Source organism: Pipistrellus kuhlii, unplaced genomic scaffold, assembly GCF_014108245.1.
Source record: "Pipistrellus kuhlii isolate mPipKuh1 unplaced genomic scaffold, mPipKuh1.p scaffold_m20_p_2, whole genome shotgun sequence".
Lineage (NCBI taxonomy): Eukaryota > Metazoa > Chordata > Mammalia > Chiroptera > Vespertilionidae > Pipistrellus > Pipistrellus kuhlii.
The window spans coordinates 119,634,130-119,650,447 of NW_023425515.1; the positions used below are offsets into that span (position 1 = coordinate 119,634,130).

Below are 16,318 nucleotides of genomic sequence, written 5' to 3' on the forward strand. Positions count from 1 at the left end.
CTAATTTGCATACTCACTCTGATTGGTTGTGTGCATAGAGGAGATACAGTCACTTTACATGTTTGTCTATTATTAGGTAAGTATTTTGTATGGTGGTTCTGTGATACACTACATTTTATTTCTCATCATACTCTATTTTCTATCTGTATAAATCAATTTCCTATTTAAGGATTATACTCTTTTACCATTGTTTTGATATTTAGATTGTTCTGGGTATCATTACTTGAGCTTCTTCAAGCTGGCTTTATGGTCTCTTTGACATGGCCCTGACATCCTTCCAGCCTTGCTTCCTGGCATAACAGTATGTTCCAGGCTCATCTTGTATGTTCTTTCCCTCAGCCCTGGAATGCTCCAGTTCCCCAAGGAGCATTGTTTTTTTAAGCAACAGTTGTTATTTACAAGCCAAGATGTGCTCCTGAGGTGTGTTTACTTCATAGCTATTAGTACCATTTCTCTAGGTGCTCTGAACCTGTAGTGTGTATGTATGTGTACATGCTTGTTTAGTATATCTAGATGTATATTTGTGTCTCTGTGTATTAAAAGCTGTGAATTAGTACCAGTACTTTCAGTTTCAGTTTAACAACAGAGTTCATTCGGTTTTCCAAAAGGAAATAACAGCAGATAAGATGGGAATGTCAGCAAAAGAATAAACTCGGCCAGTGTGACTCAGTTGTTTGGAGCATGCACCTAAATGTGGCTCAGTTTAGTTCTGTGCGCCAAAACCATGGTGGCAGGTTTGATTCCTGGTCAGGGCACATACCAAGGTTGAGGGTTTGATCCCCAGTTGGGTTACATGCAGGAGGCAACTGATATCTCTCCCCCTCTCCTTCTCCTTCTCCCTCCCCCCTCCATCATCTTCTCCCTCCCCTTCTCCCTCTCCCTCTTCCTCTCCTTCCCCCTCCCCCTCTCCCTCTCCTTTAAAAAAACCCTCAAAACTCAAAATACGCTGCCTCCAATCTCCCAGAGACAACCACTGTTAACCACCTCCTTGATGAGACTATTTCTAAATCTCCTGTGTGCATATGTGATGTTTCACTCCCTGAATTAGAATTGCATTTTTTTTTTTTTTTACTTTTATACCCTAACTATCCAGCATCATGGGAATTAATACTGTCACAGGAATACCTGTACTATTTTTCTGACGTCTTATCATTTATCTATGACTTTATAATTACATTTAGATGTGTTCCTCACTTTTTTATGTCAATTACTGATGACACATACCTTCACTTACTTCTTTGCCTTCTCTGAAGTCTTTTCAGGATAAGCTAATAGTTGGGAATCCCATGACCATTATAATACTTGCATTCTATCTATGTTTGTTCCTTTTTGGTGTGAATTTCAAATCAAATAGAGCTTGTCAGAAGTTTTTGTCCAGCATGAAGGAGTCCAAAGTTTTTGTCCAGCATGAAGGAGTCCAATCACTCCATCACCCTTGGGTGACAGTAAGCACTGTTAGGAGTAAAGAATGCAGTTTTTAATAGGCTCAATATTAATAGGAAATGAAGTCTGGAATCAAATCAAAGACCTGGAAGTGGTATTGTTGAAGGATTACATATCATTCTTTTCTCCAGTCCCCAACTATTACTGGTAAGTTTCTTGGCACTAATTTGAATATATGGAAGAGAATAAATCTTGAGATCTTGGGGAGGACACTTGGCCAGCCCAAGACCATGCCTTCGCCCCACAACTCCATTCAGTGTCTCTTCTATGAAAAACCTTCTACATCATTAATAATACTCGGATTAGTGCAGATATGTAAACACAGTAGCCAGTCAGTCATTTAGGGATTAAAAGCTTTTGGGATTTTTAACAATCTGTTTAAGGCATCAGAGACCTCTTGGCTAAGTTTGACAAGGTTCTCCTCCTTCCTACCATGACCTGGATTTCTGAAGGGAGGAGAGGGATCGATAGTGCAGCAGGGCCAATGTTTGCCTGCTTTGAAGGGGTCCACATGTCTCTAGCCAGAGACATAATTAGTATATTTCACTGGTACAAGCAGAGAAGAGGGAGAAGGGGGTATGAACCATGTGCTAAATGCAGCAATACACACACCATCACTTGATTTTCTGTCACCAGTCGTGTTATCCTTAATGAGTTCTGTCATCTTCTCTTTGTCCTGACTATGTTTATTAACAGATTAAAAAGCTTAATATAGCAGAGCAATGTCAGGTTAAGTGATTCTGTTATTTACATTTCTCTTTTTATGGGGCCCTGCAAACAAGGTGGATTACCAAGGGGAATTCCTGGTAACACACACACACACACACACACACACACACACACACACCGTATAGTACACAGTTCGTTCTTCTGACCTTGGGTGCCACCGTCCTGCATTGCTATATGGAGAGAGTTGGGGGGGGGGGGGGGGAGATGTTCTTTTTAAACAAAAATATATATTTTTTATTGATTTTAGAGAGAAAGGGATAGGGAGAGATAGAAACATCAACAATGAGAGAGAATTATTGGTCACTTACCTTCTGCATGCTCCCCACGGGGAATTGAGTCCACAACCTGGGCATGTGTCCTGATGGGTTATGGAACCATGACCTTCTGGTTCATAGGTCGATGCTCAACCGCTATGCCACAGAGTGGGGGTGGGGGTGGGGTTCTTAGTTAAGAACCGCAATCTCGGCCTTTGTGAATCAGTACTTTCTGTTTTGGGACTGTCTGCCTTTGTTTCCCAAGTCTTAGAGACTCTTCAGTGATCAGCTGTCATTCAGTTACTAATTCAGCAAGCTTTTATTCAATCCTTTTTATATGCCAGATACCTAGAAAACAGACTGGAAGAAAGAAAGCAGTATCTTGGGGGGAGGGGAGAACGTAAAGACTAAAAAAAAAAAAGAAAGAAAGCCATATCAGTGAGGTAAGTGAAAGAGAACATAGCAGTAGACACATGCCATGCCAGGGATGGGGTATGCACCTTGCCAGCAGGAGGAGGTGGGGCTTGGAAAGAATCTGGCAGAAGGCCTGCACAGGCATGGATTAGTGTTGGGGTGTATTGCTTAGAGTGCCTCAAGGTAAAACCTGGCAGTCAGATATGTCGGATTCTGAGGGCTAGATAAGATAGCACCACCCAAGGTCTTCAGCTGAGAGGTGACTTAATGTAACCTTTCTTTAGGGAGTTGATCTGGCAGCTCAGTGGAGAATTGCAGCTGCAGGAATGCCATCCCAATGTGGGGGTATTGTAGGAATGCAGGCAGGAGGCTGCAGCCTCGGCCCAGGTGTCCTCATTTGTAAGACGGACATGCATTGTCGGTAGCACACAGCTCTTGTGGAGTGAGACAGGTCCAGATGACACCTCCGAGTGCACTTCACTATTTCCCAGGGGGCTTAGGCTGACATATATAGCAGAGAGAAGGAGGGTTCAAATTGAAATTTAGAAGGAACAATCTAAAAGACCTGCTGAACAGACCGCAGGTATTAGAAGGGTGGTGTTTTCTCTAAAGACAGTTGCTGACTTGGTGGGCCAGGAGCACATATTTTGATAGAGTACTGGTTTTGGGTGTTGAGTATGATAAATTCTAAGTAGGGCAAATGCAGAAGCCTGGGGTGATTTAGAGGTCACAAAATGAAAGGGGATTAACCTGCTAGAAAGCAATTAAGTAATCTCCAATTGCAAGGAACACTGTGGTGCTAATAATGAACTTCCTTGCAAAATGGGAACGTTTTACATTATAGGAGCTCTTCTGGGAGGAAGGCTCAGAGTGGTACACAGCCTTTTTAAATGGATCCTTCTGCATGGCGTTGCATCTTAATTTTTGAGAACAGTTATAATAAAAGTTTGCTCCAGAATGGTGTCTCACTGCCCTGAGGGTTTCAGTGTCCACCCTCTTTTCTTCAAATCAAACTAGCTTTTCCCTCATGTGCTTGCTTTTTCAAAAGAGTGTGTGTTTCTTGGCTGAGTTTTGCTGAGCAAGTGATTTATTCGCCAGGATCGTTTATCAGGCTAGTTATGAAGAAATATGAAACCATGGGATTCTTAAGTGGAGAGGGGGAGGATGGATCCCTTTTAATTGTACTGAGACCTTGATCAGTTGTTAAGGCTCCAATACATTTTGCTTGGAGGATTGGCCCTGCTCCCAGCCAGCTGGCCTCTGACCAGGCTGTGCCCTCCTCGAATATAAAGCAGCCCCTTCCCTCCCGCCCTTCCCTGCCAGTGGCTGGGGACACAGGCTCCCAGTCATCTCTAGATTTCCACATACTTTATAGAGATTCCCTTAAATTTTCTAGTCCTTCTGAAATCCATGTAGAAAATTCAGGTGAGGAAAATAAACTTTAAGTAAGTATAGTCCTGCTTTGTTTGCTGGCTGCTGAGGCATCGATATTCTGACAGTGCAAAAATTACTACTATTCTTGTCCCAAATGCAAGATGACTTTTCCCTCAGTATTCCATTTCTGTGTTAGGATTTGTGGACACCTCATGGTGAGGAGAGCACAGCGTTTGATGTTCACAGTGGCTATGTGGTCTTGGTGAAGTTACTTCCTCTCTTGTTCTACTTCTAAACTCAGGGGTGGAAGTGGTGGGAGCTGCAACCATCCTGTCTGCTATGTGGTGTGATCTGTGCATTCATTTGAGATAAAGAGATCTAGAGACCCGATTGTAGTTAATGGGATGTGTATTTGTGTATGTTTTAAGCCAACAATGTGTATAGACAATAATGTGGAAAAGATGATTAGGGTAGTATTCCAGCTTATTCCAGCTGTTAATCAAAAGATGCTTTGTCATGGTGCTGTCCCATCATCAGCACAGGAGTGGCCTTGTTGGGAGGGAAAGTGGTTCGTTCTCATTGCTTTGTCTGTGGTGTTAGAAGCTGTGCCCGGATGTGGGGCATATCCTGAATGTGGGATCAGATAGCCATACTGGGGGTGCATGTGCTTAGGCCTGTGTCCAGGAATGGGACTGAAGAGAGGAGGAATGCAGAGGAAAAGAATGGCCATGCTCTGAGCAGGTTATTACTTCATCCTTCTTTCTACCTTTAAAAGACCTATGTGGCTGAAGGTTTCTAACTCTTCATGTGGCATTACTCCCACACTTAATCCCAAGTTCCAGAATTTGAATTCATTTTGCATTTCCACACCTCTCTAGATTTACCAACGTGCTTACCTTCCCATTTAGGAAAGCAGATAGTAAGCCGACTGCCTCTGTTCTCACCTGCGGAAGGGACGGTTTGAATTTATAGTTATGAGGTTGTTCACTGAAGCCATGTGTGGGCCCACGAATATCACTGAAGTGTGCATTGCCGATGGTGCTTTTGCATATGTTGCCTCCAGCTTTTAGGACCATTGCAGGTACTGTGGCTGAAGACATTGTGCTCGTCATCCAGGCAGGTACACTCAGGAGACTGTTGAGCTGACACTTCAGCCTCTTTTGGGTCTCAAATGTGGAGCTTTTTTTTTTTTTTTTTTTAAACATAGGTACAGAAAAAGAAAATGCAAACCCAGAATGGGGCTCCCTGCACAGACAGCTCCTTCTTCCACAAGCAATAGGGGTCCCCTTTGTGTTTGGCTTTGGCCTGAAGGGCTGTTTCCCAAGCCCCCTGCTGCATGTATTCCTGGTGGTATCAGAAATTAGCTTAGCTGAACGTTTTAAAATTTTGTTGTGATTTTCATGATTACCTTTTCTTTATGGCAAGTGGTGATAATTTTCTGTTACAATGGAGATAAGTCATGTGAGTCATGAATGAGAATTCCTTTAAAGAAAATAGAAGCCCATTATCTGGATATGGCAGATAATGTGGTGGTGTTTGGAAATAGCTGAAGTTTGGGAAATCCGATGGTAAATTCTACTTCCTTTGTAAGTTGTGAAGGTCTTGTGTGACAGCTGTCCAGCCTTTCAGGGCACTGTGTGTGTAGAGTGGGCAGGGTGAATGGAGACATCTGGTCTGGTCTGTTTGGGTCACTGGTGTCTACAACAGTGGCTGGTACAGACAGACTTGGATTAATAAACTCAGGCAGTTGTTGCTTTTTTCTGTGACTTTCGAGTTTCAATGGTTGGAGCTTTCCTCTCCTTAGGAAATCAGTAAATAACTATGTCTCTCTCACCTTACCCAGTCCCTCCAAGTTGATTTTGAAGTCTTGTTTTTCAGTTTAATATGATAGTAGGGGCTGTGATTACTTCTATTCTCTTTATATATCCTAAAGCTCAATCATTAAAATGCCAACTCGGGGAGCCAGCCCAGACTTTATGAGGTCAAGCTACAGAATCTGACTTCCTAGCTAAATGATGGTGTGCTGGGAATCCCTTTAGGGTCTTTCCAAACTAGAGCTGAGCTATGTTTAGCTTGTTAAGATAAAGAACTGGCCGGGGAGGGAAGATAATGGGAAGGAGGGTGTATGTGTACATGATTTATGGAGAAGAATCCAATTTTATAGAAACCACAGCCTAAATTAGCAAAAGCAAGCCTTTGGATTAAGATGATTTCTGTTGTGGTTGTAACATACCACAGTTTGATTTTTGTCCAGATGAAAACATTTGGTTTTCACTTCAGTAAATACTGTGGAGACATTGCCAGCTAATTCTGAAAAGTAATGAAATACGGCCTTGGCAAAGCATAGATGCATTCTCCACTCCCGATTCCACTCATCTGATCCAAGTTTAGACTTTTTCCCCCTCACATTTGCTAATGCACTTGAATAATCAGAAGAGAAATCTGTCTGTAATTTTAAAAGAAAACTGTACATTTGATACACTTCTATAAAATATTGATGATAAGCCCGCCCCACCCCACCCCCAACACACACACACGCACGCACGCACGCACGCACGCAAACAAAATCCTGGAAACATAGCAAGTAGTTCTGTGTGTCAGGCTCTCTCCCTGTCATGCATAGGGCTTGTGTACTTCAGTTCATTCTCAACAGGGACAGTCTCCCCCTGAGAATACCTGGGTGAGACTCAAAACGAGGCCTGCTGAGCCCTTTCTGAGACCCCCTTATTTTCACAATTTTACTGGTGTATTGCAGGAGGTGGTAGGTGAGCCCTGCTGCTGAAAGGAAAGGTTTCTTTTCAGGAAGCATTTTTAAGTTCTCAATTACCTCTCTTCTAGCTCTCTAGTCCGGTTACTTTTATCCCTGTAACTACATTCTCAGTTTCCTGAATGCTAGACCCATAACAAGCTTTTCAGATGTTTGCCTCATCTGACATTTGAAATGAAATTTTCCTAGTAATAAATTTTCTAGAGATGACGTTTACCTCTTATGTGCCAGGATGTATAAGTTGCAAACTATTTTTTAATAACACACATACTTCTATCTTCAGATACCAAATATTAAATTTCTGTTGACTTAACATCAATATGATTATGTAATATGCCCACTCATCCATTCTACAATGAGGAATATGGGATAATTTTCACCTGTGATAAATAGTCCAGACTTCTTTGTGCTGTTAGGATCTTAAAATAGCCTCTCCAATGTGTGTGTGTGTGTGTGTGTGTGTGTGTGTGTGTGTGTGTGTAGCGCTCTCTCTCTCTCTCTCTCTCTCTCTCTGTGTGTGTGTGTGTGTGTGTAGCACATTCATCCTCCTTTAAGATTATTTGTAAATTAGATGATAGAGCTTTTATCTAAGGTAGGAAGAAATAAATGTTTCATATGAATGTTATAACTAGGTTTGGCTTCTCAGATGCTTTCATTTTCTCTTTTATAGTTGAGGTTATTATATAGTTACTTTCTAGGTATTAGCATATAATAGTCAGTGTTTCTCTGTCGCCTTGATTTTTATTAAATATGAGATGATCTTACTGATTTTGTCTCCCTGAGAAAGATGCTGAGTTTGCAGTGCTGCGGTTTTTCCTGGCCTGGACTGCTAGCTCTGCCTCTCCATTACTTTGCAAATGCACATGCCCGTAGGTTCTTAGAGGGGTTTACAATAGCTTCCTGGTGACAGGGCTTTGGAGTTCTCAGCATCTGAGGATTTAGTTTCTTCCACTTGCTTCAGTTTGGCTACAGGTATGAAGAGCTCCTTCATGTTCCGGAGACCTGTTCCCAGTGGGAGAAGCCAATAGTCAGTCCGTGAGGCTGCTCCTGGTAGGCAGGTTATAGGTTGGGAGGGGCCTCTTGCATGAAACCTGGAAGGAGAATTAACCACACCCGGGGAGAGTGGTGTTCCTGAGTGGCACCTGCCGGGGTGAGAATGGGTGCCAGCCTAATATTTGAACTAACGGCCATTAGTAGTCCACTCACCTCCAGCCAAAGTTCATCATTACTGAGCAGTGATCTTTCTCCGCCACTGTCCCTTCTCCCAGGAGTCTTCCCTACCTTCATCATGCTAGCCTCTCCATTACCCATCTGGTTTGACCCTGAGTGTAAGGAATGTGATTGTTGTCTTATGCTGTTCACTTAGCATTTGAGATTTTTAAATATCCTCTACAGATTCTGTAAGTGGACGTTACTTCCTTCTTTCTCATATGTCCCTGGTGGATTTTACCTGATTCTCTTGGAACAGAATATTTTCATGAGTCTTACTTTCCGCTCTTTTTACATTACTTCCAAATGACCGCAGCTGCAGAATTTATTGTATTTTCTGCTGCAGGGAGAAGGAAGAAGGCGGTGGGGAGGCAGGGGTGATGGCTTACTTCCTGACATGCCAAAACCCTGCTTCCCTCCAACAGATGGCAGAGTCAGCTGTGGAAGTTACTGCAGGGTCTGCACAGAAACCTGCTCCTTTTGATACTAACCCAGCTTTCTGATTTCAGCCATCAGGCAGTGCATTTGAGGTAGAGTGTAATAAGGCTCTTCAGGAGAAATTAAACATGGATATTTTGATCTGGAAGGAATTGGAAGGAATTATTAAATCTATCCTCTTTCATTTTACCATAGAGAGAAATTTAACTGCTGAGTTCATAACTTCTAAGTGTTAAAGTTCCCACTGTGTCTTTCTGATAGCATGTAGCCTGTATTGTTTATGTCATGTTACATGCTAATATGAGTTGCAGCCTGTGGTTGAATTTTTATTTTTTTCCACTTTAAACTCCATATATATAATTTTTTAATCGATTTTTTAATAGAGAGCTATAAACATCGATGAGAAAGAAACATCGATCAGCCGCCTCTTGCACATCCCCTTCTGGGGATGTGCCCGCAACCAAGGTACATGCCCTTGACCGGAATTGAACCTGGGACCTTTCAGTCCGCAGGCCAATGTTCTATCCACTGAGCCAAACCTGTTTTGGCTAAACTCCCTCTGAGTAAATGACAAAAGTTCCTTCTGCTTTTTCATAAGTACTTATAAAGGTAGATTTAGGAAAGAAGGATGCAGCAGTATTGACTTACCTATAAGTGGAGAGTCCTGACTGAAAGCTCTGATTGGGAAGCTGGGATGGGTGATATCCCATTTTCTTAGTCATAGTCAGTCTTGTACTAATTGTGAAACCACGTAGAACAAGAAAGAACATGTTCCAGTGAAAATATAGCTAACTCTTATTTGAATAAGTGATTTCCCCCAAAGTCAGTTTTAAGAAACTTCTGTTGAAAATTTGCGATTTGGGGGGAGGGATGGATTGTGGCAAAGTATTGGAAATGGCTTCTGTTAAACTATCCAATTCTGTTATCCACTGAGGTCCTTCTCTCCCCCTCCCCCTATAAATTCTTTGGGGGTTTCATTTTCACCCAATGGTGAGACCCTCATCACTTTTGGGGGTTTGAATATTGGAAGGTCATCACTGCAGCAAAGGGAAGGGGACTGGAGGCATTTATTCTATAGCATTTCTGCAGATGGGTGTTTGTTTGGTTCGCCATTCCAGTCCCGGCTGCTGCTGACCCATTCCCATCTTCTGTTGGAGCATACAGTACTGAATTTGGACAGGAATTGTTTTTACTATTACAATTGTGGTGTAAGATCTCCGTTTGGGAAGGAGAGCAAGTTGGTTACTTATATCTTTATTGATGTGACCAGATTGTTAGCTCATTCACAGTAAAGCTGGCAAGAGAGGAAATGAATCTCACATATTTAATTTACTACTTTTTCTGCTACTTGTTAGTAGCTCTCCCAGAAATATTTTATGAGAAAGAAGATTGAAGTTATTGTGGGCCAAACCCCAGAATAATCTCTTGTCCTTAACACTGTGATCAGATGATTTTATTTTATTTTATTTTATTTTATTTTATTTTATTTTATTTCATTTTATTTTTCTTGCTCAATTCAATCTTTGGTGGTCTTTCCCCCTCCCTGAACTATTCAGATGAAATTTAAAAATTTTATTTTCTTATGTTTGGTGATTTAGCTCCTACTGGGATAGTTTTGCTTGAAGCCTGTTGAAAGGTCGCAGATGGAGGATATTTCCTGGAGGGTATTTGAAAAACAAATAAAAAAAAATGGCAGAGAGGAATACTTTGTTTTGTCTGCTCAGTCATGAAGATTTAGGTGTGCAATTTAGTAGGTTCTCCTTCTGGAAGGTTGAACATCCAGGCCTGTGTTGATGTGCCTCTTTCTTAAACCTCCCAGGTTCTCCTGCGCTGCCCAACAGCATGGTATATTTTGGAAGCTCTCAGGACGAGGAGGATGTCGAGGAGGAAGATGATGAGACAGAAGATGTCAAGACAGCCACCAACAATGCTTCATCTTCATGCCAGTCAACCCCCAGGAAAGGAAAAACCCACAAGCACGTCCACAATGGGCACGGTAGGATCAGTGTGGATTTTGAGTTAAAAAAAAGGGGGGAAAAAAAATAAATAAAAAATAAAGCCCTGACCCCAGTGTGGATGAGTTGGGTGAGTGCCCCGCGCACCAAAAGTAACCAGTTGGATTCCTGGTCAGAGCACATGCTGTGGTTTTGGCCTTGATCCCCAGAAGGCGGCAGTTGATCATTGTTTCTCACATCATTGTTTCTTTCCCTCTCACTTCCTCTCTTTCTCAAATCAATGAAAATATATATATAAAAAAAAAATAAAATCCAAAGCTTTGGGTGAGAGAGTTGGAACAGGTTGTCTGTTAGGAAGATGAGATGACTGATAGCTTGTCAGTGGTAAAGGTAGTTAGTTTTATATAGTCCTCTAAGTGTAAGACACTCTAAGGGTGAAGAGATTAGTATTACAAGGTAGAGGCAAGTCTATTCTAGTTAAGTAGATTTTCAAGATGAGTATAGATATTGTTATGCTGTGGAAAGAATGATAAATTCCCTAAGAGCTGCAGATACTAGGAATCAGAAGAGATTCCATCTAATCAAGAGGATAAAGAAGGTTTCAGGAAGAAAGTTTTGTGATCAACTTACCATGATTTCAGCAGATGGAGCTAGTGTAGGAAGGAAACCATTGTTCAGCCTGTGAAATCAGGCAAATGCAAATATATTATGAACGAGAATGATTTTTTCCTAGAGTGTTATAGAAAGAGTAGGATAAAAGGTTTGATCTCTGAGAGAGGAAACTACTATTTAAGTTGGCTTAAGAAAGTGCCTAGTGGTTTTTCAACAGGGAAGTGACTTAATTGGAGATGGGTTGTGAAGAGATTAAGCTGGCATTGATTATGAGGATTAGATAAAGGGAAGTGACCTGAAGAAAAGGAAACATTTTGGAAGGCAGTAATCGTAGGCAATGACCTAGCCAAAAGTTGGTCATGGCAATGTAAATAACAGGGATACAGTACAAAAATGAGGAGGCACAGATGGAAATATGGCCAGGTGGTGTTGAGAGGACTGGATAGAGAACTGAATTAGCCTGGGGCGAGGGAAAGAAAGTAAAAAAAATCAGAGTGAAGCAATGACAGTGGGGTAGGAGATCTGATGGCTGTTTTCTCTTGAGCTCCTATTTGGAACTCTGCTAGATATTGCCGTTCATGTAGGACTCAGAGACTCTGTGAGGTAGGGAGCATTGTGTACAATTGGTAGAAAGTCACTGCTGCCATTAGAGATTGAAGGAAAGAAAGAAACATTTCTCATTTTTCTCCACGCTATGCACGGTGCACCGGGTATTTTTCTGGACTCAATGAGCAATAGAGGTTCAAGACGGGCATAGCTTAGACACGCTGGGAACCTGTCTGCCTCTCATTGTGGTTGGACTTCTCTACTTTGTCAATTTAGTGATTGTTTGTCTTTCTCACTTCTTGCTTTTGCTTGTTTTTTAAATGGTCTATAAACATGGTAAAGATGAGACTCACATCTTAAAGATTTAGAATTTAATTGGGGTGATGTGGTTAATAATCCCAGAGCATAAATTAAAAAAATAAAATAAAAAAATGGTGACTTCTTTTTAACCTTTTAGGAAAAAATTTTGGTTGCGTTTAATAATTTTTTGTTTTTGATTTGAGGGCGAGAAAGAAACAATTTGTTGTTCCACTTTTTAATGCATTTGTTGGATGATTCTGTTTTTTAAAATATTTAAAAAATAATAGTTTATTGATTTTCACAGAAGGAAGGGAGGAGAGAAAGAAACATTGATCTGCTGCTGCCTCTTGCACACACACACCCCCCCCCCCCCCCCTACTGGGGATCAAGCCCACAACCCAGACATGTGAGCTTGACCTTAAATCGAACAGGCAGCCTCCTGGTGCATGGGATGATGCCCAACTAAGCCACAGCAGTCTTGACTTATACAGTATGTGCCCTGATTAGGAATCAAACCCTCGACCTTGGCGTATGGTGACAATGCTCTAATCAATTGAGCTACCTGGCCAGGGTCAGGATAAAGTTTTTATCTGAGTATGATCACCAAGTTATCTTGATAGTTGAAAGAGCTGTATACGTGATTTGGAATGCAGGTATAGGTGTAGAGATGACCCGTGAAAGTCCACATAAACTGGAGAATGTGGAATATTAATCTAGTTGTGGAATGGTGGCACATTGACCCACTAGTTTGAGGGTCCACTTTGGGGTAACTGGGAACCACAGGGTAGCGTTGAGAACATGCGCCCTGCTAGACAGGAGGAAGAATTCAGATATAGAGAATAGGGAGCTATTGATGATTTTAGATGTGGCAGTAAGATGAAACAGATCAGGGTCAGAATGATTACTCCAGCAGCAGGGTTTAGTTTGAAGGGAAAGGAGAGAAGACGAGAGTTCAAGGATTCCATCCAGGAAACAGCCTCTGAGAGCCTTGACTGGAGAACATACAGCAATGCAGAAGAGTGCAAGGGTCAGCTTTTCATAACTGTCTGAAGAGGCAAGGTTGAAGGTAATAGAACGGGAATTAGGGAGGGAGTTGATTTAGAGGTACCTAGTTAAGAACTTTATTACCTTTTGAGCTTGTGGTGATGGTGAAAGACAGAAGAACTACAGAGAACAGGTGGGATTTATTATTGTGGAGCTGTTGGCTGAAGCTGTCAGGATGGATGAGCTTCCTGAGATAGAATGAAGCAAGAGGGAGACTTGTAGGGTTTTTAAAAAAAAGAAAATATTGAGAACGTATTTAATCTTTTAAAAATAGAAAATCTTGAGAAAATATTTAATCTTGTAGTTTTACTTTTTTTGTTTAATGTGAATCAAGAGTAGTAGATATGAACCAAAACAGGAAGTTAGACTCCTGTCTGTCTGTGTCCATGTAGTAGACATATATTTCATCAGTACTGTAGCAGAGCGGGCCTGTGTGATGTTACCTCTCATTCGCTGCCTGTGGTTGGGCTGCTGAACCCCCAGTCAGTGGTAATCAGGTGGAGCAGTCCCCTGTGTGTGCAGTTTCATTTAGGTCCTCAGCTCCCTTCGTTTTACAGATTATTTGAGCTGCTGTTTGATTAGACAATCTTCTCTTAGATTCAACTTCCAGTGTCAAAATTTACGATCTTTTGTATGTGTGTATATTCTTTTTTTGACTTGTATTTTTACATGAGCTGCGGGTTTATGATGTGAAGAGGCAGTGAGTTTCTGCAAGGAAATCACAGGGAATTACGTGAAGGTGTTGAGATGAGAGTGAAGTGAATTCTCACTAAGGCAAGTGGATAACAATTTTACATTGACTACTGTCATTGTCATAAATAGAGAACAAACATTGGCAGAGGTTACCATAACAGCCAGAAGTTGTGGGTTTTGTTTATTTGTTTTGTGTTGCTTTTTCCTTTGCTTTTGCTGAGTCCGATTTCTTTGTAAATGTAGAGCAGAACTCCTTAAAATTTCTTGTTATGGAATTTTAAATAAAAGGCTAATAGGCAAAGTGTCCCCTTGGGAGTTCTACGAGGAGAATAGAAGTTTGATCACTCACTATGACATGCGCTGACCATAACGGGGTGGCATGAAACATGGAGTGCATCAGTGACACGTTGCAACCTCCCGCTGGCTACCTGGGGACAGGGGTGACGGGGATGGAGGTGCAGCGAGAATGCGGGGTGTCTGCCGAGCTCACTCTAACCCCCTCTTCCTCTCCCCTCATCTCCCACCACTCCGGGACACCAGGGCTCACAAACCGGGGAAGCCCTCAAGCTCAGGTGCTGGGCAGCTGTGAGGAGCCTGGGCCTCAGCTGCCAAGACCGCAGGGGCAGGTCGGGCTCCCTGTGGGTTTGCACAGGAGCCGGTCTATGAGGCCAGCCAGGAGAGAGCGTGCTACCTGCTTGGGTTCTGTGCAGTGCTACTGGGGGCCCAGTGTGCCCTGGTCCGCAGCTTCCGGCTGCACTCAAACTGCATCTCCGTGTGGGGACTCAGGTGCCTTGACTTAGGTAGAGGGGGGTGTGTGGAGGCCCTGGGGCCCAGTGCAGCCCAGGCCCAGAGGTCAGATGGAACCTGTCCTTCTACGCCAGATGTTACACTTCGATCGCTGGCCAGGCCTTGGAAAAGCACTTGTGCCCAAATTTTGTGCACGGGGCCTCTAATGAGCTATCAAACAGGGTGTTTGTTTAAATGTGATGTATGATGACGTAATGAAACAGGTAACTGCTACAGGGTTCACCTGTGATGGGAAGTTCTCAGTGGACGTTCAGAAGGGGTTTACCTGGCGTTGGACTAGTACCTTTATCTTTAAAGAAAGTGGATAGATGGTAGTTGATTTTGTATATGAGAAACATGTTAGACCCAGGTTTACCAGGATCTGCCCTTGTTGGTTCTGTCTGGGGTTCAGAAGAGGCTGCCTTCCTGTTTAGAAAATTGAACCTTTTTCTCAGTTTCTGAGGGCACCTGCTGAGCTTCAAGCTTGGTTAGATTTGCAAGGTGCTGATACCTAATTGCCTCCTAATGATTTGGGCTGGTGTCAGAAAGCACCTGAGTCATGCACGTGAGCAGTTGGACTTGCCACTACCCAGAATGCATTAGAAAGCCCAGAGTGTGACACTGGTAACATCAGGTGACCCATGATGCTCTTGTCCTGCCTCTTGTGCTGCTCCTACCCCTCACTGCCATTCTCTTATTTGAGGGGATACCTGATGAGCGTTGGTACTGTTCTTGAGATGAAAGTGAGTTCTCTGCCTGTGAGGAAAGAAAAGGTGGGGCCCAGTTTGTGAATGAGATAAGGGCTGGGCTCTTCCTTTCCCTGCCATGCCTTATTTTCCAAAAAGGAAAACCTAGAGACAGATCATCTGCATTTCCTTTTGATTTCTGATCTAGGTGAAGATTTTCTAAGAAGAATAACCTGGATGAAGGTATAATAATTGTGTGATGTCAAGCAGGGCCTCAAAATTGTTGACTCTTCACACAGGAAAGTGCAGAGCAAACTGCTGTTGCTGTTTTGTGTTTCTGTGTAATGGTATTTCTCTTGGTGTTTTTCCCTACTTTGTATGCCAGGGATGTTGAGTCATGTCAGGAAGTTTAGAACATCTGTATTCTCTCTCAGGAGGATCTCTTCACTGAAATGTGGGGAACGAAATGCACAGAGTCCAGCTGTGGTGGTTCAGTGGTTGAGCACTGAACTATGAACCAGGGAGGTCATGGTTCGATTCCCAGGCAGGGCACATGCCCGGATTGTGGTCTCAGTCCCCAGAGGAGCCCATTCAGGGGGCAGCCAATCAGTGATTCGCTCTCTTCATTGTTATTTCTATCTCTCCCTTCCTCTCCCTTCCTCTCTGAAATTTAAAAAAAAAAAAAAAAAATCTGTCTATAATAAAGAGGTGATATGCAAATTGACCATCATTCCCTTGTATCAGATGGCTGCCACAAGATGGCCAGCAGGGGAGGGCAGTTAGCAACAACCAGGCTGGCAGGGGAGGGTAGTTGGATGCAATCGGTCTGGCAGGGGAGTAGTTAAGCGTCAATCAGGAAGGTAGGGGGGTGATTAGGCTGGCAGGCAGAAGTGGTTAGGGCCAATCAGGCAGGCAGGCAGTCCGGATTGTGAGTGGGATATCCTACTGGCAGTTGGACATCCCCTAAGGGGTCCTAGATTGGAAAGGGTGCAGGCAAGGTTGAGGAACCCCTCTCTCCCAAGGCACGAATTTTGTGCATCGGGCCTCTATTAGATCAATATCTATCTA

General features: G+C 42.8%; 1 protein-coding gene across 5 annotated transcripts in view; it reads left to right on the top strand.

The window, feature by feature from the left end:
- The window catches only part of JARID2 (jumonji and AT-rich interaction domain containing 2), a 284,195-nt gene that overhangs the window by 219,689 nt on the left and 48,188 nt on the right, over window positions 1-16,318 (top strand). For all 5 annotated transcript variants that reach the window (XM_036448052.2, XM_036448054.2, XM_036448051.2 and 2 more), the window contains one exon: window positions 10,448-10,624. In XM_036448052.2, coding sequence (XP_036303945.1) covers window positions 10,448-10,624 — 177 coding nt within the window. The remainder of the gene's footprint in view (window positions 1-10,447; window positions 10,625-16,318) is intronic.